Genomic DNA, 24164 nt, shown 5'->3' with positions numbered 1-24164 from the left:
ATAATATCATTCATATAGATACATCGAGAAAAAAATCTTAATAAAATTGTTCGATAAAAATCTTAATAAAATTGTTCGATAATGGAGACTCCGAATCTGAAGAGATTAATATAGATGAAATGTCTCGTTTTACATATACTGATTAAAATCGATATAATAGAAACAAAAAGCAGATACGTATCTACGATCATTGTCAGATTTATTTCCGTGTATACCCGGTGTTGGAATCTCCAACGGTAATTGAAGGAAAACAAATCGGAATAGTCGCGCTTGTGATACCGCTTTTGAAGTCTCAATTAACGCAGACGTAATCCGCCTCGACAAATGACGTTTCACACAAGGAAAAATATAAAGGTTCTCGTATCGAGAGAAAGAGAGAGACGGCTGCGATGACGGCTGCGAGATATCGCGATGCGTATTTTTATATGGCCATTAATTTTAATTAACGGAGACACATATCCTGCGAAAAATAAATTAAACCGCTTTGCTCCGTTGCGATGACGCGGCTTTCGTTCGCGAAATATAATTCCGAGGCGCAATGTCGCAAATCAGATATCGAAACCGGTATATTTACGGCAGGTCCAATTTTAGTATCGTACATGATGTCTTTTTGCGAAGAAAAAAACCGATATTTCGACAGAAACATTCCGAATGATTCCGAAACTGGTTGTATGGAATATTTTTGCTGGGGGGAGTTTCGAAATCTTTTTTTATACCATATTTTAATGTATCTAAAATATATAATTATGTATATTAATTTAATTATAATATATTTAATTATAATTATATTTTTATATAATATTATATATAATTATGTATATCTTTTATGATATAATTATGATATAATTAATAATTATATTATTATTTTATTTAATTATATTCTATTACAATTATTGCTATAATAATAATAATATAATTTATATGTATATATTTTTTTCTTTAATTTTTTTAATTATATACATTTCTTTAATTTTGATTTAATTACGATTTATTAAATATAATCAGATATATAATATATACACTGTATTATATATTACAATGTCATTTTTTTATGCACTTGAACATTTGCGTTAAAGTGTCAGAGCTTTTAAGCCATTTATAATTGATATTTTTATACTCCCAATATATAAGTCAACATCATTAATATTAATACCTTTCGCCCTTGCTATTGACTATTCGTCACTTCCCTTAATAGGATCATTAGAACCGTGGGGTGCACACTCTTTTAGAAGACGAAGAAGTGTGCATAGATTCTTGCCTGAGCCACTTGAAACTGAAGCGAGAATCGAGAAGCACTTCTTCTTATCCGTTTTCTTCGTTTTATACCTTCGCGATTAAGTGCAACCGCGCTCGTTCTCTTGAGCACGCTCTTTTTGTCACACTCGCGAAATCTCAAGTGGGCGCATTTGCATGAGGAATCATTTGATCGAGTTAGATTATGAAAAGAAACTGGTATAAAAAAAGAGATGGGAAACGCAAGAATAAACCGCTGATGAATTACGTACAAAGTCGAATAGAGTCTCCGGATAACTCAATCTCTATTCAATTCTTTCAAGTCTCTAAGTATTTTTTTATATTTTAATTTTTTCATATTTTTTAGTATAATTTTTATGTGGAAATTTCTCTGTAATATTTTTAAAAACAAATATAAGACTTATTTTTCAACAAAAAGGCAAATCTTTATATATATTATTTATGTAGAGAAAATATTTGTTGACTTATTTTATTTTATCAAGAAATAATATTTCCTAATATTTACTATTTATTTATTAACAAAGGAATAATATCTATTCGAAAAGAATTTTAGCAATTTTCTTTGATAACATGTTTAATCGCTCTAAGATAAAATTATCATATCGTAAAAAATGTATCACAACAATAAATATCATCTTACTATCTTGAACTCGTTAAAGATATATTTTCACTCTCCCTTTTCGAAGAATTAGGCGTATATTTAGAAAAAATTCCTTTTATCTCTCTTGAATATACACGTTACGGAACAAGTCGATTCTGGGAAAAGTTGTAAAAGTTTTCTCGAGGTTACACGGGTCGCGCGATATCGAAATAGAGAATGCAGATCTCTTCTCGAGAGTCGCATCAAATATTAAAGGGAGCGCGTGTTTGCAGACACGGTGATTGTCCTGCTGCGAAAGTCGGAGAACCAGACGCTGAGCACGTTCAACAAGGTGTACAGCTCGCTGACGATGGTGAGCAGGCCCTTGATCCTGGCGCTCTACCAGACGCTGGTGGACTATGTGTCGCCCTCCAACACCCCGGACGATCTCCAGCAACCGTTGACGCGGGAGACGTTGCAGGAGCGCTTCCGCGAGTTCTTCACGCATCTCTTCCCCATCGCCTATCGTATCATCCTCAGTCAACAGGATCGCCAGGATTTCACCGAAAAGTTCAAGTCCTGCCTGTATGAAACGATGGACGACATACAGCCGTTTGGCGACATGCCGCAAGATACTTATAAGAAGATCAGCAAGAGCCTAGAAGCTACCAGAGTGCTGATGCAGGCTCTAAGTCTCGGTAAGACTTTTCTCGACAAGACCGACAGCGTATTATTCCCCGCCGATAGTAGCAACAGTCCTCAACAAGAGGCCTGTTATAACGCCCTGCTCAGGATGACCTATTGTCCAAAGTGCAAGGGAATCGGAAAGGACGTGCGGTCCTGCAACGGTTTCTGCATGAACGTAATAAGGTGAGTCATGGTTGATTTATGAGAAAGGTTTCAAAAATTTCCGAATATCCCTTTTTTCATGGATATCGAAGTGGGTGTGACAAATCCTTGTCTCTATAATGGAGAACGCGGTAAATCAATCGAATAACGACGCTTTTGTACCTTTCTCCTGTTATAATTAATTTTCCTATTGAATTGTTGAATTGATAATTATTATGATTATTTGAATTGTGATAATTATTATATAATTATGTTATAATAATTAATATCTCGCGGATCGAAGTTATATATTTTTCCAATTGAGATTATTTGATAATTATTTGTCATTATATATTATTTGTTATATATAGAGAGATTAATATATAATTATTAGATAAAGAGAGAAAGAGAAAAAGCGATTTCTGATAGATTTGTGAAATAATCATGCATGATTATCATGTGATAATAGCATAAAATAATAGAAAAAAAATGTAAATATGTAAATGTTGCAGAGGCTGCCTGACACAGCCGGCGTACGAACTGGATCTCGCATGGTCCGGCTACGTGGAAACGGTCGGGAGGCTCGTCGCAGCGGTGGACAACGATAACAATCCTCTGGAACTGAACATCAAGAATGCCGTCAGAGATTTGGACACCCGCATTTCGGGGGCCATTATGTACGCGATGGAGAGAGGCCCGTCGCTCGAGGAGAAGGTAAGTGCGAGAGTATTTCACATTCATATTCAACAGGCTAGCTCGATCTGCTCGGCCGTTGGCGTCTGGGAATTTTGATGACAGGTGCAAAAGTAAAATTCTCCGTTTTATTTCGATTTTTATTTACAACTTGTGCGCAAATTGGACTTATTGTGTTGGTGTTTGTGAAGATAATGATTACTTTTCAATATAATTTCCGAAAAGATTGATGCACTTGTCCCATCTTGGTACGAGTTTTTAAAGATTCCCTCTCGATAAAAATTAAAACGTAATAAAACTGAGAACTTTACTTTTTCGACCTTAATATATTCACAATGTTTCGGAAAATAAGAATTCTTCTAGAAGCATACATACATTCTGGAATGTTTAAAATATTTCAACATTTTTACACGAACATTTTACATTGTTTTTCGATAATATCGATATGACACAGTTTGCTTGAATAATCAATACAATATAATTAATTCGGATATCTAAAGAGTAATTTTTTTATTAAGAAGACAAATACCATGATTTTAAATATATTAAATATTTACATATATCGCACACATCGTACGCTAATTTAATTTAAAATAGAATTAAATAATAAAGAAAAGGAGAGAGGAGCAAAAATAACACGAATAAAAGCTTAATAAATTATAATTGAGAGATAAAAACAGTTTATGTGAAAAACCACTGGAATTTTCTCTCTCACAATATCGGGTGCACTCCACGAACTATTATACCGTTTCACTGCTCGCTCCTCTTTTCCCCGACTTCCATTCGTCTTCCATACAACGCGCCACCTTATTCCCCATATTATCATCCTCGAGACAATTCTTCGTTCGGTGAACACGCATAAGTTATGCCCTCGCGCCATCGTTTCCCTCGTCGCCCTCCCTCGCCCTCCGCGTCATTCTCCTCCCTCCTTCCTCCTCATCTCCTCCACCTACCTACCTACACCACGATTTCTCGTCCCTTCGTTCCGGTTCTCGACCCCGAGTCCCGACGAAATGGGCCGCTCGCGCGCGCGCGCACGGAACGCAATTAAAAGTTTCTCACACGGGCGGTCACGCCGTGCCTCGCCGCGACGACAGAATCGATCCTTCGCTTAGAAGCCAGATTCCCGCTTGTCGTCTCTTCTCTGCGGTTCTTCCTTCCCGTTCCCACCGAAATCGATTCGCGGTTACCAATTGTCCTCGGTCGCCCCATTTCGCCTCGACTAACCCCGCGATTCTTGCAACTCCTTATGCCTTAGATATGAAACGCGTTTATGTTTTTGTACTTATTTTAGATTCTCTCAAGAAAAAATACGATCGATAATCCAATCCATCAATTTCTTAAAACAGCTGATTTCTGTCATTCTTAGTAGGTTCATTTTTGTAGGAAGCGCTCCGAAATATTTAACTTGGATTTTAATCCAAGACTTACTAAACAGCTGATTTCTGTCATTCTTCGTAGGTTCATTTTTGTGGGAAGCGCTCCGAAATATTTAACTTGGATTTTAACCCAAGACTTACTAAACAGCTGATTTCTGTCATCCTTCGTATTTTTGTAGAAATCGCTGCGATACATTTAATCTAGATTTTAACCCGAGAGATTTAAGAGTTTTACTTGCGAATTTATATAAAGATGAATAATCTCGAGGAATGTCGATGATACAATACACCTTGTTTTAACTTGACATAGCCAATCGCGCGACTCTCATTTCTCGGACAGGAGAAGATATATTTGATTATATTCGCCTCTAATCGCGAGAGTCTTATCGCGCATCGATTTCGGACTCGTCGAATCGCGAACAAAGGTCTACCTTTACGAACCGAAGTAGGACCAGAGGGGGAGGGGGAGCGAGAGCGGCGGGCCCCCGTGAGAGACCGGCGGCAGGTCCCCCGTTCGTACCTGTTGGTACCCACGTGTGTATGAGTGCGTACGTGTACGTGTGTGTGTGTGTTTCTACCTACACCCGATACCGCACGTATAGACCTGTTCGACCCGCTGCATTCAGAGGGTCCTCTCTCCTTCTCTCTCGCTCGCACTAATAATTCCCGGCGGTCGGCGGCCCGGGCGCATTCTGCGAGCATTACGTGTCTGCATTCCACGTGCAGGCCCTCGATCTCCCTTTTTCACCGCGGCGGCCGTGGGGGCCCCGGGGATCGTTAAGGTAGCACCTTAACGGCCTTTTTACGAAAAGGCGCCCGACGAGGTGTTCCCCCGCATCCCCGTGAATGTCCCTCATTATTATTCATCCCGCGGCGCCCCGCGCGCCCGTATATATACACGAGAACGTTTAACTTATTCCGTCCCGACCGACGGGTACTCTCTCTCCTCTTCTTTTTTTTCTGGTCTCTATCGGGAGAGCAGTTCGACAAAAGTCGCGTTATACCCCTGTACCGCCCCCCTTCCTCCCGCCCCTCTTCCTTAGTTCCGGATTAGCATGGGAATTCTGTTGTGAGACGAGAGGCGGGGGAGAGGCCAAAGTAAAAGGGATTAGCGAGATGAACCTGACACAGACCTGGTAATCTCTCTGTTGAATCTACAAGGGATCTTGTTATTTTTTCCTGTAAATCATGTAAATTGTAATGAATAGAACAAGAATTTCTCGAACACGGAGGATCTCGTGGTCGGATGAAAAAAGAAAAAAAGTAAGAGCTCTCGTTATTGGCGAATCTCTCTTAACGCCAGCGATCTTTTCTCGAGCGTGGAATATTTTACTATTTGTCGCGACTGTTGTTGACGACGGTTGTTGAATTATGCGCGGAGAAGAATGTTGAAGTTTTTGCATAAATCTGACATTGAAGTCAGCTGAGCAGAATTCTGACGAAATTTCGATTCTAGTCAAATCATCTCTCTCTCTTGGGACTTTAATGAAACTATTTGAGAAGAACTTTATTTTAAAATCGGATTTTTTTATTATATGTGACGTTTCTTATTTATGTAAATATAGATAGAGTAGAAAAGTCTCTATTTTACTTATTAATATGAGAAAAAGGACACTAATAAGATTTCAAATAATTTTATTAATTTATATGATTTTATGTGCCATCCGAGATTTCTTTGTTCCTTTCTAGAATAATACAACTTTTGAAGCATTATCTCTTTTCTCAAGTGACTCGTTGAAATAGTAGATGCAAATTACTCTCGAGCATCGCGCTATTTGACAGAATTGCTCGAGGGAGGGAATTCCTCCTAAAATCCTCTACGCGCGATCTGTTTGTCTTGAGTGACGAAGACGAGTGAGTGTCCGTTCTTACGTAGGATCGTCGTTTCGCGGATCCTTCGCAAGTCTTGGCAAAGAAACATCCTTTATCCCCGGTGGCGCCTAAGATCCTTAGAACCTCGCTCGAGCGCTTCCATAATTGGACGAACACGAAAAAGGAGGCATTGTCGTCTCGTTTTCTTCCTTCTTTCATGGCCTCCTTCTCAAGCGGAATTAATCTTTCGTCGTTATATTCGTCTTGTTGCATCCTCTTTTTCCCACACCCACATTTCGCGACGCAAAGACATTCGTTTTAGATCGCGATCAGTCCCACTGGAATTTTTTTATTTCCGGAAACGCTTAATCCGAGGATTAAGCGTAGACTTGTGCAGATATTTCAGGTTCTTAAATCGAATTCTTTTTAACATTTAAAGAAAGATATGGGAAATACGTGCAATAATTTATTGTTAATAATTGTTATACTTACTTTTAATTATTTATTTTGTTAATAATTTTGTATCTTTCTAATATTTCGATTCATTTATGTTTATATTTAATGATACGATGATACGTTTTTTTCATGGCGTTGTAAATCGCTCGAATTTAGATTTAACTCGCACATAGTTATCCATGTTTGACCCAGATCCGTGATGAACAGATTACCATGTAATTTAGGCAAACGTATTTACATCTTATCGGATTCAATCGCTTAATTCGATCTTGGGAATATGTTAGATCAATTTGAATATTCACGATATTGCATGTCGCTAATTCCGCTTTAATGGAAATTTAATAAGCTAAATGTCAATCTCGGAATAATTGCTTTCGAGGCAATAATTTAATAAGTTTCAATTTTATTTCATCTCGCTCTTATTTTATTATTTCTATATTATTTCTCTCTCTCCTTCATTTCTATATTATTTCTCTCTTCTCCTTCATTTATCGGTTATTTGCTTGAATAATCAATACGATATATAATTGATATGATCAGACTGTTAAAGAGTAATTTTTTTTATTTAGAAGACGAATATCTACGCTTTTAAATATATTTACATAATTTACATTAATATAATACAAAATAATTAATATAATAAAGGAAGAGAGAGAAAAATAATATTAATAAAAATTTGATAAATTACAGTTAAGAGAAAAATAATTTAAAGATCCATTAAAAAATTCTCTTTTATAAAAGAGATACATTATATATCGTATTATTAAATCATCAGACAAGAAAGTCGGATCGATCCCGTGATACATTTCACATGTGTTCATATGTGTCGGTAATCCGATGTCGGGGACGAGAGACATGTTCTTGGCAATCCCGCCCAGACGATTCGATACCGATGACACATGTATCCATATTTATGTGCATCTTTGACGATAAACGTCTATATTGGCGCGGAAATCACAGTATTTTTCGTCCTTTCTGGTCCTGATAGTCTCTCCCTCCCTCTCAATCTCTTCTCTCTCCCTGAAGACAGATATATGACGAACCGAGCCACAGTTTCTCTGGCTTGGACCCAGCCTCCTACGCGGTCGATATAATCATCCAACGAGAAACAACGCGTGCATACTGTAGAATCGCGAGAGGCAGGGGAGAAGGAAGAAGAAGGAGGAGATGATGACGATGATGATGATGATGATGATGATGATAATGATGATGATGATGGAGGAAGTAGAGAAGAGGCATTGGCACTCTGCCGGGCAAGGAATCAATGACCCATTCCTCCATCAGTATTTTCGGTGCCTACTTCGGATAATTGCGTGCTCCACCGGCCGCGAATACGCACGACGAACGTGTAACTTCCTTCCCTTGGTCCTCCCCCCTTCTCCGTTTTCTCGTCCCTCGATCGTCCCCGTCAACTTTGGCGAACTAGAGCCAACTCTAGCAGAAGTTGCCTGCTAGAGAAGCTCTAGCGAAAGTGAAATACCCTTAACCTTAAGAATTTTTCAATTGCTTTCTCGCAAATCTCGATATTTAATGCGGGATTTTTTTTTATTAAGATTTCATTGAAAATAAATAAATAATAATAATAATACAGGGTGTCTATTTTCTGAAAAATCTGAAAGTCTCAGAGGTTTCTTTTGAAATTCAGGGAATTTTCATGAAATTGTATTGAAACTCAGAGAATTTTAAAAAAAAATTCTCTCTTTGATAAATATTCAATGTTTTTACAAAATATTGAATATGCAATATTTTTTACTGTAATTTTAGCGTTAAGATATAAAAATGTTATGCAAGTAAAAAATATTTATCTTCAATTTTTTCCAGTACATTTGAAAATCTACGTTTGAAACTCAAATAATTCTGTATTTTTTCTTTGTATAAATATAAAGAAAACGATAAAAAATTTCATTTTAAAAAGTTGCAATCTTTAAAATATTCTCTGGAATTTAGAATGAAAATAAAAGAATATCAGGCAATTTTTTAAGATTTAAATAGACACCCTGTAATAATAATAACAATAATAATAATAATGATCTTTGCGAGAGAAGGAGAAGTAGGTCGAGAATCAATGGGTATGACTCAACGAATCATACCATTGGAAGATTACCGTTTGAATCTTTGATCGAGTGCTTACGCAGAAGATTCTTCAAAATCTGCAGGTTACTCGCTTATATATTTTTGCGAGCTTACACGAGGTATGAGCCACAACGTGGTGGAGCCCATGTGGCTCTTTAAAGCTCGTTGCCTGTCAATCCGCGAGTTAAACTTATGACGAGCATAAGCGAAACACGTGCCCGCGGTACTCCAGCTTTAGATTTCGACACTATAGCGTCCATCCTCCGTTTCCGCGAACATTCAAATGTAGCGCGCACCTCTTTAGATCTATCTTTAGATCTTGGTTAAAATCGAGATAAACGTAATATCGATTTTCCGCGAGCAGAAAATCCCCGATAGCGAGATCCGAGATCCGAGATATGCGCATGAATATGAATCGTTTCGTTGAAGATTTATAGTTAAGGTGCCATTGTGATCGGAATATGTTCCGAGAAGTCGATAGCTCGTTCCAGGCTGATGTCACGATTTTATTTCCGCGGGCGGTATTAGATAGTATCTCCTTTGACTACGGTTCCTCGAAGTGATTTCGCAATCATCGAGTCTGGAAAATTTACAAGAAACGCTTTATTTTTCCGTTTTCGCAACATGGCTATCTGTTTTCTATGATGCACGTTTCCTTCTTCGGCGTATTTTGTCGTCGAACTTTGCGAAATTTCACGACAGACGTTTCCGCTGAAAATAGTTCGGCAAATGTGAAACATAAGAAAGGGGGATTTCATAACGCCACGGTTTATGTTACCAAAGTAACGCTTCTCTGGTATTTTTATTACCCAAGAATTTTATATAAAATAATTTTTTATTTCTCATACAAATAACTTGACAGTTAAAATATAAAGAAACTTTAAAAAATATACACATTTATTTTATAAAAAATTCTATAAAGTAAATTTATTTTTTACATATTTTTAATGAAACACAAAATTATAAGAGAAAGAAATGAAACTTTAAAACATATACATATTCATTTTATAAAAAATTCTGTAAAGTAAATTTATTTTTTACATATTTTTAATGAAACACAAAATTATAAGAGAAAGAAATGAAACTTTAAAAAATATATATATTCATTTTATAAAAAATTCCGTAAAATAAATTTATTTTACATATTTTTAATGAAACACAAAATTATAAGGGAAAAAAATAAGCCTTCCTCGAGAATCCTATGATAAAAATGTTACTGAATTTGATAGTAATCGTACATAAGAGATGAAGCTATCGAGAGAAGCCATCAAAATTGATAATGGCACAAGGATTCATCTCTAAAAGATCATTGGAATAAGAAAAGTGGAAACAGCGGTCTTAAAAGGGAATTCGAGCGGACCTGTCGTACCTGAGGAAGCCTTGTGTGTGCTTCTCCGCGTCTCTCTCTCTACCTCTTTCCGCTTTTCTCTCTCTCTTTTTCTCTTCTCTCCTCAGTATGTCCCTTCCATGCGTTTCTTCGCTTGCTCGTTGCGTTCTCCCCTTCCTCTTTCAATCCGCATCCCTCTCTCTTCTCCTTTCTTCCTCACTCGATCGTTGCATCTCGTCGGCTCGGATGAATCTGGAGGGAGCGAGACGGAATATGGAATAGCCGAAGAAGGAAGACCACCGATCGAGAAAGGGCGAGAGGAATGCAGAGCGAGGGCTCGCTGTTGCTATGTGTGTACCGGTCGGTTGAGCGAGCGAGCGCCAACGCATCGACGACAATTTTTCCGTCCTGGACCGATGTCCTGGACCCAAGTCGCGACTACTCCTGCTTCCTCCCTTCCATCTCTTCTTCTTCTGCCGCTTCTTTCTCTTACCGTCCTCTTTATCTCCGCGTTACGCTGTAGCGTCCTATGTAGCTTATCTATTATGCGTGACTCGTACGCATATTCGCGAAAGAAATGTTTTCTCTAAAACCTTATGGAAAGAAAAGTGGAACCTTACATCGGATGGAAAAAAAAAAGTCGCAAAGATTATTCATCTCTTTTTTTTATATTAATTTTATAAAGTCCGAAAGAAGTGTTAAAAAACGGCGAAAAATTAATATTGCGATTTATTCGAAGATCAATAAACGTATAAATACCAAGCTCTTAAAACGGAGAGGAAGGAGAGAAAAAGAAGGCGAAAGGGAAGGAGAGAAGGACGAGGCGAAATTCGTTAGAAGAAAACGGAAGAAGGAGTCTCTAGGGTTCGGTCTCGAGGGAGAGAAAGACGATGAGGACGAGGGGCGGTGAGCGGTGCAGGCGGCGAGGGGCGCGCACCACCTTCCCGGCGCGCCCATTGCATTCCACGCATCCTTCGCCGTTTGCGGGCCGCTTTGACTCGGACCGACCGGCCCGAGTGTCCGAGGATCGAACTCTCTCGAATACTATCGATCGTAGTCATTTTGCGGGACCGACTCGAGCTCGCTCGTGCGTCTTATTCGAGGAAGACCTGCCTCGGGAGTCACTCGAATCGGTCGCGCCTAGAGAGAGAGGAACGACGAGCCTCCTCTCTTTTTATAATTCATAGTCTTATGTAATTAGAGAAGTGTAGGATTACAGGATTAATTACTGTTATTACTGTAATTCCTTCTTATTAGTATTTTTTTTTTATTATTAGCGATAGATTTATTAGACAGGTTGCAGGATTAATGTTTCAAATTTTTAATCTATTATTTATATTTAATTTTTAATCTATTAAATTATATAAAATAACAATTATATATAATATTAAATTATATATATTTAATTTTTAATCTATTAAATTATAGATTTTAGAAGTCCTTTTGAGAGAGAAAGAAAGAGAGATTATTGAATGCTAATCGATGCCATGGGAATCGCTGAACGCGAGTAACCGCCCGATTTCTTCGCTTAGCCACCCATCCCCAGGTTCGCGAGGCTGAATATCCCGGCGTTATCTGCGATCTCCGCCGCAGACGACGGCGGTTACGATTCTTTCTTTAATCGAGCTCGAACTGAACGGTGAACGCGCGCTTCTGACGTCACCGCAGCTAAATTGGTTGAACTTTGAGCCGCCAAGCGATCACCCTGTCGTCGTCGTCTTCGTCGTCGTCCCCTGCTCGTCTCGACCAACTGCTCGTGGAATTTGTCGCGTGTTCGTGCCCAAAGAATTTTTTTCGTCGGATAATTATATCAACCAACGCGATAGTGATAGATCCGATAAATTGTACGTCATACGCCAAAATTATTTTAAGCTTCGCATCATGGATATTGCGTTTGTATTTTTATTTATTTATTTTTATTATCATGCAACGCGCCGACAATAGTAAAATAAACTAGGGAAAGAGAACGGTATTTAATAACGAAATATTATTTTGCAAATTGTTTCTGAAGAAATCGCGAGAGATTACAAGGTATCTACTCCCTAGAAAAACATGGAAAACTTGTTCAGAGATTTTGTACCTGGAAAAATCAGGGAGAATTCTTATGGGGTTTTACTGAAACTTGAGATAATCCGTTGATAAATCAAATTGTGAATAATATGTTTAAAATATTTTAAATATTACAGATACATATCTATTTCTATTTACATATTTAATATCTGAACAAAATATTGAATATGCAATGCATATTTTTATAATAATTTTTAATAATAAGAAAAGTAAATTTGTTATGTAAATGAAATTGTTTATCTTAGAAAAAATATTCAATCTTTTCATTTACAAGTCTAGCACTTGAAACTCAAATGGCTCAGTGTTTTTCCTTCGTATGAAAAACATGTACAAATCTACATACATTTACAAATCTAGCACTTGAAACTCAAATGGCTCTGTGTTTTTCCTTTCTATGAAAAACATTAAAAAACAGATAATTAATACAATAGGAGCTTATTTTATAAAATACTGCATTAGAAGAGCGTTAAAATATTTATCTGGAATTTTAAACAAAAATATTTAAAAGAATTATCAGAAAATTCTTTCAGAGAATTTTTTTATAAAATTTGAATAGACATCATGGATTAATAACTTGAACAAAAAACGATGATTCGACATAATGGCCGCATATCATTCGTATATCACTCCGGGACATCGAGTGTAGGAGATGTCTGATGCGAGTCCACTCGATGTAGACGTCGTCGCCGTGCATTCTGGAAGGCACGAAATAGGTATAGCACTTTATATTCTTCGCGCATACACAAGAGAGATAAATGTGTGTACGACGTACAGCACGTGTGTGTGTATGTGTGTGCGAGTCGAGGATCCTTGGAATCGGTATTGTCTCTCTGTAGTAGGTGGAACAGGATGCGTTATTATTCATCAGCGGTTGAGGCGCGATCCCGCGTTCCCTCCACTGAAGGAGTATTATTACTCATGTCGTTTGTCGTCAATCCAGGAAATCTCAATTTCGATCTCAGTCAAGTACGATATCACGAGAAATCCTCGATCTCAATTTGTGAATGACAATTTCCTTGATCGATCTGATATTTCTCTCTTTCTCAAGGGAAATAGTAAGATTATAATTCTCTCAAGTCAATATTTTAGCATTAAAATTGATATATATATTTTTTTTACTTTATCAATTTTAATGCTAAAATATTGACTAAGAGAATTATAATCTAATTATAATAATTATAATCTTTTAGCATTAAAATTGATAAAGTAAAAAAAAATATATTTTTTTTACTATATTTTTTTTACTTTATCAATTTTAAAGCTAACAAAATATATATATTTTTTTTGTCTGAAGAAAATATTTTTGCGTACTGCATGTGATTAAATTATGCGAGAGAGTAATTGAATAAATAAATTATAATAGAGTTTGTCTTTTTAGAGCTCAGCTGACATTTAATATTCGAATAAAAAATTGTAACTTGCCTGTTTCTCTTATCTCGATGAATGTATCACGAATTGTCATCCCAAATATTTTTCTCTCGAACGATAATCCAGTGAAATGGTTGTTGCATTTCTATATTTGAATCGCACGCGCATGTTGCATATCAATTATTCGGTTGCTATCTTTGCGAAAGGAGGCTTCTCGTCTCTTATCCGACGAACGAGATCTCCTCGTGCTCGGTTTCACGGGCATGTTCGAGCACTCTTCTCTCATCCGCATCCGTTGCCTCGGTGGCTCGGTTATCGATATAGTTTATCGCTGACATGGATATCGACGAGACGGGGTATCGATACCCTCAATTACCACCCTTGTCATCGAATGCGCGGTAAAAGATCGATGTATCATCGTCCGGAGATGTATTTCCTTTTGAAACCGTGCTCCACTTTTATCTCACGTTGTTGAGTGAAAAATTTAATTTTGAATGACAATTTAAAATTAATTTCACAGCCAGACGCTTTGGGAATATATTCTTTATTTATTCTATGCATTCATCATGATTCCTCTGCTTTTTAAGTTCTATTTAGGTGTTTTCTTTCATTTTAAAAAATTGAAATTATTCAGTCCATTAGTTTTCAAGGTATCCGTCACATCAACTTTGAACAGTATTTTGAGAAAAACACGTTAATTATGCAGACTTATTTCAAGACTCACGCGTTATCCTATTCAAGGTTTTATAACTCTGTCAATTTTGCGAATTTTTCAATAAAGTTTGAAACATTCATTCTTCGGACATCTTATTTTTAGAAAATGTAAAGAAAAATCGATTTTTCTGACTCTTTAAAGTAGACTTAAGTTGATTCGATTCCCAAATTCGGTAGCAAATTCGCAGCTAAAGCACATAATTTGGAGTATGATCCTCTGATCTTTTCTAAACGCGTTATAAATTTTTAGCTCCCGATTAGCTCTCTGGAAGATTATGAGTTATTATTCCTTGCACAGGCGCCTTTCTCGAGATATTATTCGATGCGTGCGAGCGAGCGCGACCAGCGTTAAGCGATAACATCCTAATCTTCTAATCTGCCTCGTTTGTCCCACGAGTGAGAAGCGGAACTCATTGTCGCCACTTGTCGTAGAACGGGTCAAGGGTAAAGTCGGGGGAACAGAGTCTTTGCGTGTAGGTGAGTGTGGGAGGGAGACGCGCGCGCGTCAAAGTTCTCTTGATAAGATTCCACGGCGATTCATTCACAGCTGATAGTGTCATCTCGTCCGGTTGCAATTTGGAAGATCTCTTTCTCTCTCTTTCGATGCGGTTTTCAGAGACGATGTAATCCTTGTTCCTCGGTCATATCTCGCGAAGCATAGAAGGGTTCTCTTCTGCAATTATAGATTTTCAGAGATCTCTCCTGCAAAGTCGGATGGAACATGTGCGTTTTAGAAACTGCGAATATATGCTATCGGAATCTGCTATGAGAATCGAATAAATTTAAAGAATTGAAGAAATAGCGAGAGAAATCATATTATTAATAAAAAAAAAGACAGAATTAATAAAGAATTTTATTCTGAAATACGTAAAATTCTTGAAATGTTTGAAATACTTCTGAAATTAATATTAAATTGTTATTCACAATTTTTTATATTTTTTGAATGTACGACATCTGAAAAACATGTCTTTTAAATTATTTATTGAGAAATATGCAAAATTGATGGAGTTATAAGACTTTGGGATAACGGGCCTTGAAATATGTAGGTCCGTCAAATTTTAAATGTTTCTCTCAAAATACTATTTTCAAAGTTGGTGTGACGGCTATTTTGAAAATTAACGGATCAAATTTTAAAAAGTAGAGAGATCACATCATCAACATAAGATAAAAGAGTAGAATGTAAATAAAGAATTTATTTAAAAAAAGCACTTGATTATGAAATATCAACTACATGACGAGACAAGAATAGAGAATACTAGTTGCGATCGAAAGGAAATATCTCCTGCGAAAAAGCAATTTTTATAAAGTTAACGTATCGTTTTAAAAAATATGCAGAGATATATATCTTTTTTATATATTAATTAATGAGTTTGTTTTGTTGTTCATAATTTACTTTTCTGCAATTTAAATTTTATTTATATATTCATTTATATATTTGATCACTGAATATCCATATTTTTTATACTTGCTTATGTAATTGATGCGCAATTTATTTGCAAACTTTTTACTAGGAAGAACATAATATCCTTATCTTTTCCTTCCTTCTTAATAAGAGTAAAGAAATAAAAGAGAAGCCATTAAATCATTAAGTTAGCCATTTAAATCATCTATAGCGCTGATATTCTTCAAATACACAAGCATTATCTGTACTGTACATTTTAAAATTCCCAACTGCAGCCTCTTTTGTACAAAATTGATATGTCATTGAGAGATATTCATTTTTTAAGAAGTCATTAAAAAGGCTTTATACTATCAATCAATGCAACAGACGAATGTAATTCACATATGCACTGTATTATTATTTTTGATGACTTATGTCTTGTTTGTAGGACACAATATACGAAATTACAATTTACAAAATTCTAACGAGACGCTGTATCGTACAATTGATACGGTTGATTAAAGTCTTCTCAGTGGATATGAAGTTCATTTCGCCTCAGTATTTCGTCTGCTTCGTTCGAGTAGTTTCGTAAAGAGTAGGAGGAGAAGAGGGAAGGAAGAGTCGTGCTTCTCTCTCTTTCTCTCTCTCCGGAAAGAGAGAGAGAGAGAAAAAGAAAAAAATGAGATATCGAGGAGACGAGACGAGAGGGCGAGCGACGTTTGAACGCCCACGCGTGCCGTCTTAATTACGCTGGACCGGCCGGTTTTACGATTATGCCGCCTCGAAGAGCCCAACCGTCGTACCATCGGTGCCCGGCTCCTTTTATGGGCCGCGTTAAAAAGTAATTAGGACAGAAAGGCAGCGCGGGAACCGCGATGTCAACGATAACTTTAATGATTATTGTATAAACGTGTGCGACGCGCGATGGCTGATAGGATGATAAGAGGATTCGCTAAAGATGGGGAGGAGGATCAAACCTTCTAGCTTAGTAAAAATTAAAAAACTAAGCCTCGATAACTTGCCATGATAAAAAATTTTTAGCGGGAACTTGACGAAATTTTCTATTTAAAACGTTATTATGTCTTTAAGAGAAAAATTAAAAATTTAGAAACTATCGAGTAAAGCTGACGAGCAATGAATTACGTGTATGTTGATTGATATCAAATTGATAATAATGATGATAAGAGTATAATAAAGAGATTTAAATCCGTTAAGAAGAAATTATTAATGTTTGTTATATTGATTTATGATATCGATGATAATAATGGAAAAATAATGGAAGAAGCGATAAAAAATTAAAACACATTAAAGAGGAATGTGCTCAGTAAGATTTATGAAATTGATAATAAGAGATGATAAGAAATATTTTACATTACATTTTCAAAGAAATTCTCACAACCCATTTATGTGTCATAAAATGCATTTAAGTTAAAATTATGAGTGAAATGCTATGATTACAAAACATTACTTATCATGTGTCAATTCCTCATAAAATGTATAAATGTGTTTTTTCACAAAGAATTATTTGTTTATAAAAGATTGCGATGTATCTCATTAAATAAAATAAAATTGCAAAGAAGAAAAGCTTTATATATTTTAAACAAAATCTATAAAAAAAGAAATAAAAAATTAAAACATATTTTTATTCTACAAAAATTATTTCACTAATTTCATAAATGTTTGTCCAAAAATGGGCAAACTCTTTTTGGTAATCTAACAATTTTTTATTTCGATGGAGAAATAGTAGAGAACTGTCGTTTCGAGAGAAAGCGCTTTTATCTTTGCAATTGAACTTTTCGACAAAAGAGCTTTAAAGCGTTTTAACTTTTGGAGCTCTCCACATGTGAATCTTTAGTCCTTTTTCGATGAAATTACGCTTTTTTGAGAAATATGTGTTTTGAAGAATATGATTTGACAATTTTGTACGTGATCGCAATGTTTCATATGTGACTTACAAATAACAATCTGCAACTTAAGCTGCTCGAAATATCGCTACTCCCTGTACGTGATCGTTGTGAATGCACCTTAGATTATCTCAGGTTCGTGCACACGTACACGTACAGACACATATATACGTATGCGAGGTTGGCGTGCGGAGAAGAAGACGAGAAAAGTTGCGCTTTTGGCAAGCCACATTTCGGGCTCTGGACAGCTCAGACAGACATTACATTATAAAAAGACGCGCGTTACTATTTTTCCGGCAAGTCTTGCGAAATCCTAAAACGATGCCGCAGAAATATCATCATCAGCTGTCGTAAAGTGTCTCTACGCTTTAGAAAATATCCGGGAAAAAGGCAGTATTCCAAGACAAATTTTCGAACGTCCGACACAATCTTCTCAAGATGCAATCGTATGTCGCGAGAGCGTATATCTTGATTAACGCGTGAATAACGCACCGTGAACGTGATCGAGTGTAAAAACTGTCAGGGCATGTCACCTATTAAATTGTCGAGAAATTGACATCGTTCGAAACGGGAACGAGTCGTTTCGCAGGCGACACTTTCCAATGTGGCTTGCTCTCTTGTGCGAGCCGGTCTTTATGCGTACACGCATAGCCAGGTGCAGCGACATTGACGTGCGGAGTCAGACACCTAGCGAGTGTCTCCGTTCATCATCCGTGAATTTTTTTTCCTATCTAGAATTCGATTCGATCTTTTCCTTAGCTAGAACGAAGGAAGTCATTTGGCATGTTATTAATGTTCAATGTTGGCTGAAAAAGTCTAGTGAGTTGAAAAAACTATGATAAACTCAGGTGTTTAGTGTTTCGCGGATTTTATACAATGGAATATAAACTGGCAAAAATTATAAAAATGATTAATATGTAAAATGCTATAATATATTTATATAAATTTATGCAGAAAGATAATATTTTATTTTAGTTATTAAATTATATTAATCACTATATACTTTAAAAAACGAAATCAATATAATAATAACATTTTTTTTTATTCAAATTAATAATATATATATAAAATATATTTTCAAAAACTTTGGAGATATAAAAATTATTCTAAATTTTATATTAATTTTTATTGAGAAAAATGTAATAGTAACACAGAATTAAAAATTTTTATGAATATAGGTGTGATTTGCATTTATTGTTCAACATCTTGTAACAAAAAACTAATTTATTTATTATGTCCTAATCTATTATGGATTTTATTATGGTTGAAGCTTAAATTAGAAAACTAATCAATTTACGAATATTGATAAAAAGTTTCCTATTTATTTTAATATTTTTAATGTTAAAATAATGTTGAAATAATTTTTATCAGTATTCGTAAATTGAAATTCAAGATTTACCCCAAATAAAATCCATAATATATTAAGAATCGACAGAACAAATAAATTAATTTATTTATTTTAATATTTTTAATAGAGAGAAGATTAATTTTTTGCCAGTTTTTTCGGGAAATGGATTTTATCATTAATCTAGATTTTATCCAAAAATGTGAAAAATTGTGTCAACCTTGTTAATATTAAATTTCTTTTTTTTCATGTAAAAAATGCATGTCTTTAATATTCTAGAATCTATTCTTAAATAATTCAGAGTCCACTAACATTTCGATACCTCTTCATATGATTACTCTCGTCATATTTTAATTCTATATGAATATGTGTAACGATTTCTTGAATCGGGCTCAATGTTTCAGGTGAGAAAGGTGTGCGGTCGTGCGGAACTGCTGCCTTCGGACGAGGTGAACCCAGTGTACTCGAATGCAGCTGCGAAATCGTCCGTGTCACCCGGCAAGGTGCACGCAGCTGCATCGTCGTCGTTAACGTTCCTTGCGCACGACGACCTGCTGGAGGGACTGCACAAGCAAATAGGTAACTTTATGGCGAGCTTCGAGACGTCCCGCTTCTTCTACATGATGCTAGCGGACACGATCTGCGAGGAATACCCCCGCAAACATTGCTGGAACGGCGAACGCATCGGAGAGTGAGTGCACAATCTTTTCATAATTCCTTACTCGAGATTTGTCTCCTTAAAAGGATTGGAGAGATTAATACTCAAGCTTAAGCTCCGGGATCGTAGGATCTATGCGCAAATTTGCAAAGGCGTTAAATTATATCAAGAATTAATAAGACTTAACTTTGATAAATATGTAAATTTACTCTCCAAGTACGTTATCGTGTCAGGTACAGAGCTAATTTTTGTAATAGAAGAATAATTCGTCGATTTAGTGCGTCTATCTTCAATATTTTAAACCACTGGGAAAATAAGAGAGATAATCCGATATAAAAGTCTCTATAAATGTACAATCTGAGATGTCTTCTTTAGTAAAGCTAATATTTAAAAATTTAAACGAATTAATTAGTCAAAAAATTTTTAGAATTAAACGATTTATAGTACAAGGGAATTATTTTACAAAATATAATTAAATAAGAATATAATTAAATGATTAAATTAAATAATTAAATTAAATAATAATATAATTAAATGATTAATTAAATAATATAATAAATCAAAATATAAATATAATAAAATATAATAAAATATATTTGAATATATAATATAATAAAATATATGACACTTTTCCGAATAAACAAGCCTGCAGCGTTACAAAAGAGCTGATGCAACAAGAGAAAAATAATGCAACGCCGAGGGGGAGAAAGATAGAGAGAAGAATCGGCCGAATGAACGATGGAGAATAAATGGGCGCGATTCGTTAATCGAAACCGCCGTCGCTCAAAATCCCGAGCCGCCGCGGAATGCGTGGGAACGATCGTGACGCGAAAGCGGGAACGACGAGGAGCAACTCGAAGAGAATGGAACGCGAAGGTAGTTCTCTCGCACCCTTATTAATCAACGGCCGGGTGGCCTCGTCCTAAAGCGCCCCTCACACCGGGCCTCTCTCTTCTCTCTTCCCTCCTTTTCGCGACAGAGTCTACTCAGAGTCCGATCAGCTGATCGATTTTCCCGATTTCACTGATCGACTCCAATCGAGACGTTACTCGATTAATTCCACCTCGGCGACGAACGGAGACAGGAGCCAGCTGATAGTGGCGATTCAAGAAGAGGGGAGTGAGAGGAGGCGTTTCCGCCTTTATCAACCATTGTCCGCAGCTGATGTTCGAGATGCTGCCACTCGACCGTGAAATGAGAGTAGCATTGAAACGGGATACTCGGTCGAGTGATAATATATAGGTGATCGCGCGGAAGATAATTCGAAAGATAATCGAACGTCGAGTATCAGAGCACGTTTAAATGAAATTTCCTAAATGTTATCTTTCTGCCAAAGAATAATTGATCAATTTAATTAGCGTTTCTCTTCGATGTTTTAATAACGATAACTCGGTGTAAAAATCGAGAAATTTTATATAAAATGTGATAAGTTAACGCAAGGATTATTTTACAAAAAATATCTTATAAAATGCATAATTAACATATTAATTTATTTTACAAAAATGGAAATAATATAATTATAAAATATATAATTAAATATATACACAATATGAAACTTTTTCCCGAGTAAACAAGAATGCTGCGTTACAAGAGAAAAGTTCTAAATTGCCGCGAGGTGTTTACACCCGGAAATAAAACGTCTCGTTTCATGCGACAGAGAGGTGAAGTCTCCGACAAACGTCACCCCTCGCACACTTGTCGCTCGACATTTTTTCCCCTCGCGCATATTTCACTGCTCTTTGTATTCCGCGCGAGGCGGAAGGCCTCGTGTAAACATCGCATCACGCGCGAGCGAGCGAGCGAGATACGCGAAGGAATCTCGCGCGGATGCGTGCAATTTTTACGGGAAAGTCTCCGTAAAGTCCCTCGCCGCAGCTGCAGAGGCGGCCATCGCGGAAGAGAGGCCGCCGATAAAGTATTCCCGGCAGACGCGGCTGCTAAATCTCTCTCGAGAAATCCCGGTTTACCCCGCGACTCTAGACGAAGGCGAAGTTCCGCGCGGTCACCACTTTGCTATTCACAGACGCACACAAAGCTTATAAATACACCGTCGCGTGCCGCGGCTTCCACCGGAAGAGCCCTCTCTCTCTCTCTCTCTCTCTCGCACGCCTCTCAAGCATCGTACTGGGGTTCATAGTATCTCACGATGGAAATCTAAATGAGATTCGATCCGTCGAGGAAGCCGTCGCGATTCCGCACGATTTCGATCCGCGGTGGAAAGTGAAACCGGCTGCTCTCTCCCTCGATCTCCTTTGCTTGGCGCTCGCCAATTCGGGTAATTCGAGTCCACGAGGGGTCGATTGAAAAAGCGTCTCGTATATTTAGGGGCTGCCCGGAATTAATTCGCGTTACGTAATGACGAATTTAATTAACCTTGGGCGGTTACGCGGATATGAATTGAATCGAGATGCGATAATAGATTTTAATTGCTCTCCTTCTCGGTCTGACGATCGTCGCGGATACGTCATAAGGGTAATTTACATAAGTGCGCTATTTAAAAACACATATTTCTAATTTTTTTAATAAACAAATTTGCATAAAGAATGATGAGTGTCAAGGAAATTAATTCTCATCGATATTTTAACAATGTTATATTCCAAAGGTCTCTTAATCGATAAAAAATTGTTTGAAATTTATTTTCTAAATTTGTCGTATGATAATTTTCTTTAGATATTAAGGAATATGTATAAACTTTTGTAGATTTTCTCACTTTTAAAATTGCAACAAGCGACATTGTAATCCATATATGACCAGGAACAGAGCAAAAAAATGTATGACTTACAAGAGTTAATATAATTTAAATTTTCAATTAAATAGAATATCGCATAAAATACGATTCGGAATAGCTTATTGATCGATGCCGATCGTCTTTACAGCACGATATATATACCGTATAACGCGGCATTTTCATCTCGAAACTTTGAACAGAAAGAAATAGGAACGAGAAAGTTTAGAGAGAAAAAAATAATAAATAAAACTTGGTCGCTTGCTTTATTTGTTCGAAGCATCTTCGCGAAGACGATGTCGTTGGAAACTGTACTGAATAGGGAGACAGCCGAGAAATCGCGAGAAAGAGAGAGAGGGAGAGATCAATGCTAAGAGGAAGAGAATGATGAAGAGGCGATGGCGGGGTGCGGAGGCAGGGGAGCGAAGGGGAGGAGGGGCCTGACGAGGAGAGGAAACGGCGGCGTAGCCTGTAGGACGCCAAGCCGCCAAAGAGTCTGGCAACGAGAGCAAACGGGCGCCGTAACGTCGCCCGGTACCTGACGGCACGCGTGTGAGTGCGGATACACCGTACGTACGTGGATAATGTCACACACGTTTATACGCGTGCGGGTGTGCGTGCGTGTGTGTATCGCGCGCGCGCGCGCGCGCGGTTCGCGATGCGTCGACTGAGCGACGACGCAGCCAAACATCTCAGCCACGAGGTCACGATGTCGCAAGATCATCCGCCCTGCTATTTCTCGCCGCTTTGCTGCCGCTTGACTGCCCCGCCGAGTTGAACGAGCCACATTTCGTCGCATTGCGCGAGATTAGCCTTGATTTTGCGCGAGACAATTAAGGGGTAGGCGTTGGACCGCGTGCGTGTGGGACGTTTGAGGGACTTGTAAAATGTCTCTGGCACCGCCAAGTGTTTTTCAAATATACAAAGCTTGTAATACGCGGAGTGTATACTTCCAGGAGAAACCTGGTATTCTCAGGGATTTTTGTCCTACTTTGAAAAATCAGGGAATTCTCGTGGAATTTTATTGGGACTCGGGGAATTTTATAAAAAATTTTGTTTCTAAATATTTATGTTAGCCTAAACAAATTTAATTTTGGAAACTCCAAAGATTGTTTAAGTAGCTTAAGAGAACTTGAGAGAAATCCATTCTCTTTCGCAATATTTATTAAATTTTAGAATCTTGTATGATCTTATTAATTTAATTTTTTTAATCAACATCTCTTGTACAAATTTTATATTATTCTATATTAAAAATATTTTTCTTATATATTTAAGTAACACATCATGTTACATACATTTCTTGATAGTTTATAATATTTTTGGAGTTTAGATAAAATATTTTGTTGTATATTGTCCAAGTTTTATGATTATTTAACCAGTATCAAATATTAATTCTTTAGAATCTGTATTTTTTATTCGATACATAAATAGTTATTTTAAAACATATTTATAAAAAATATGAAATTTTGTAGATTTAAAATATATTTTACTTACATTAAAAAATTACGCACAATAAACAAACTTTTGTTTAAAAATTGCATCTAAAAATACTTTAATTCTGTTTGATATTGTAAACAAAAATATCTGGAAAATAATC

The 24164-nt window shown here is 36.7% G+C and overlaps 1 protein-coding gene across 2 annotated transcripts in view; it reads left to right on the top strand.

The window, feature by feature from the left end:
• Positions 1-24164, top strand: part of Dally (division abnormally delayed protein) — a 48163-nt gene that overhangs the window by 6551 nt on the left and 17448 nt on the right. Inside the window, exons 3-6 of one of the 2 annotated variants that reach the window (XM_083085290.1) lie at positions 2128-2704; positions 3175-3376; positions 19589-19875; positions 22848-23759. In XM_083085290.1, coding sequence (XP_082941416.1) covers positions 2128-2704; positions 3175-3376; positions 19589-19875; positions 22848-22941 — 1160 coding nt within the window. In that variant the 3' untranslated portion in view covers positions 22942-23759. Of the gene's footprint in view, positions 1-2127; positions 2705-3174; positions 3377-19588; positions 19876-22847; positions 23760-24164 lie in introns of those variants that run through there. The other variant, XM_083085289.1, reaches the window with a different exon arrangement.

Source organism: Camponotus vicinus, unplaced genomic scaffold (genome assembly GCF_025532165.1).
Source record: "Camponotus vicinus isolate PSW18456_S1 unplaced genomic scaffold, iyCamVici1.0 SCAF_12, whole genome shotgun sequence".
NCBI classification, from domain to species: domain Eukaryota; kingdom Metazoa; phylum Arthropoda; class Insecta; order Hymenoptera; family Formicidae; genus Camponotus; species Camponotus vicinus.
Note: the sequence above shows the minus strand (reverse complement) of the source record. Positions and strands in the feature narration are given on the sequence as shown.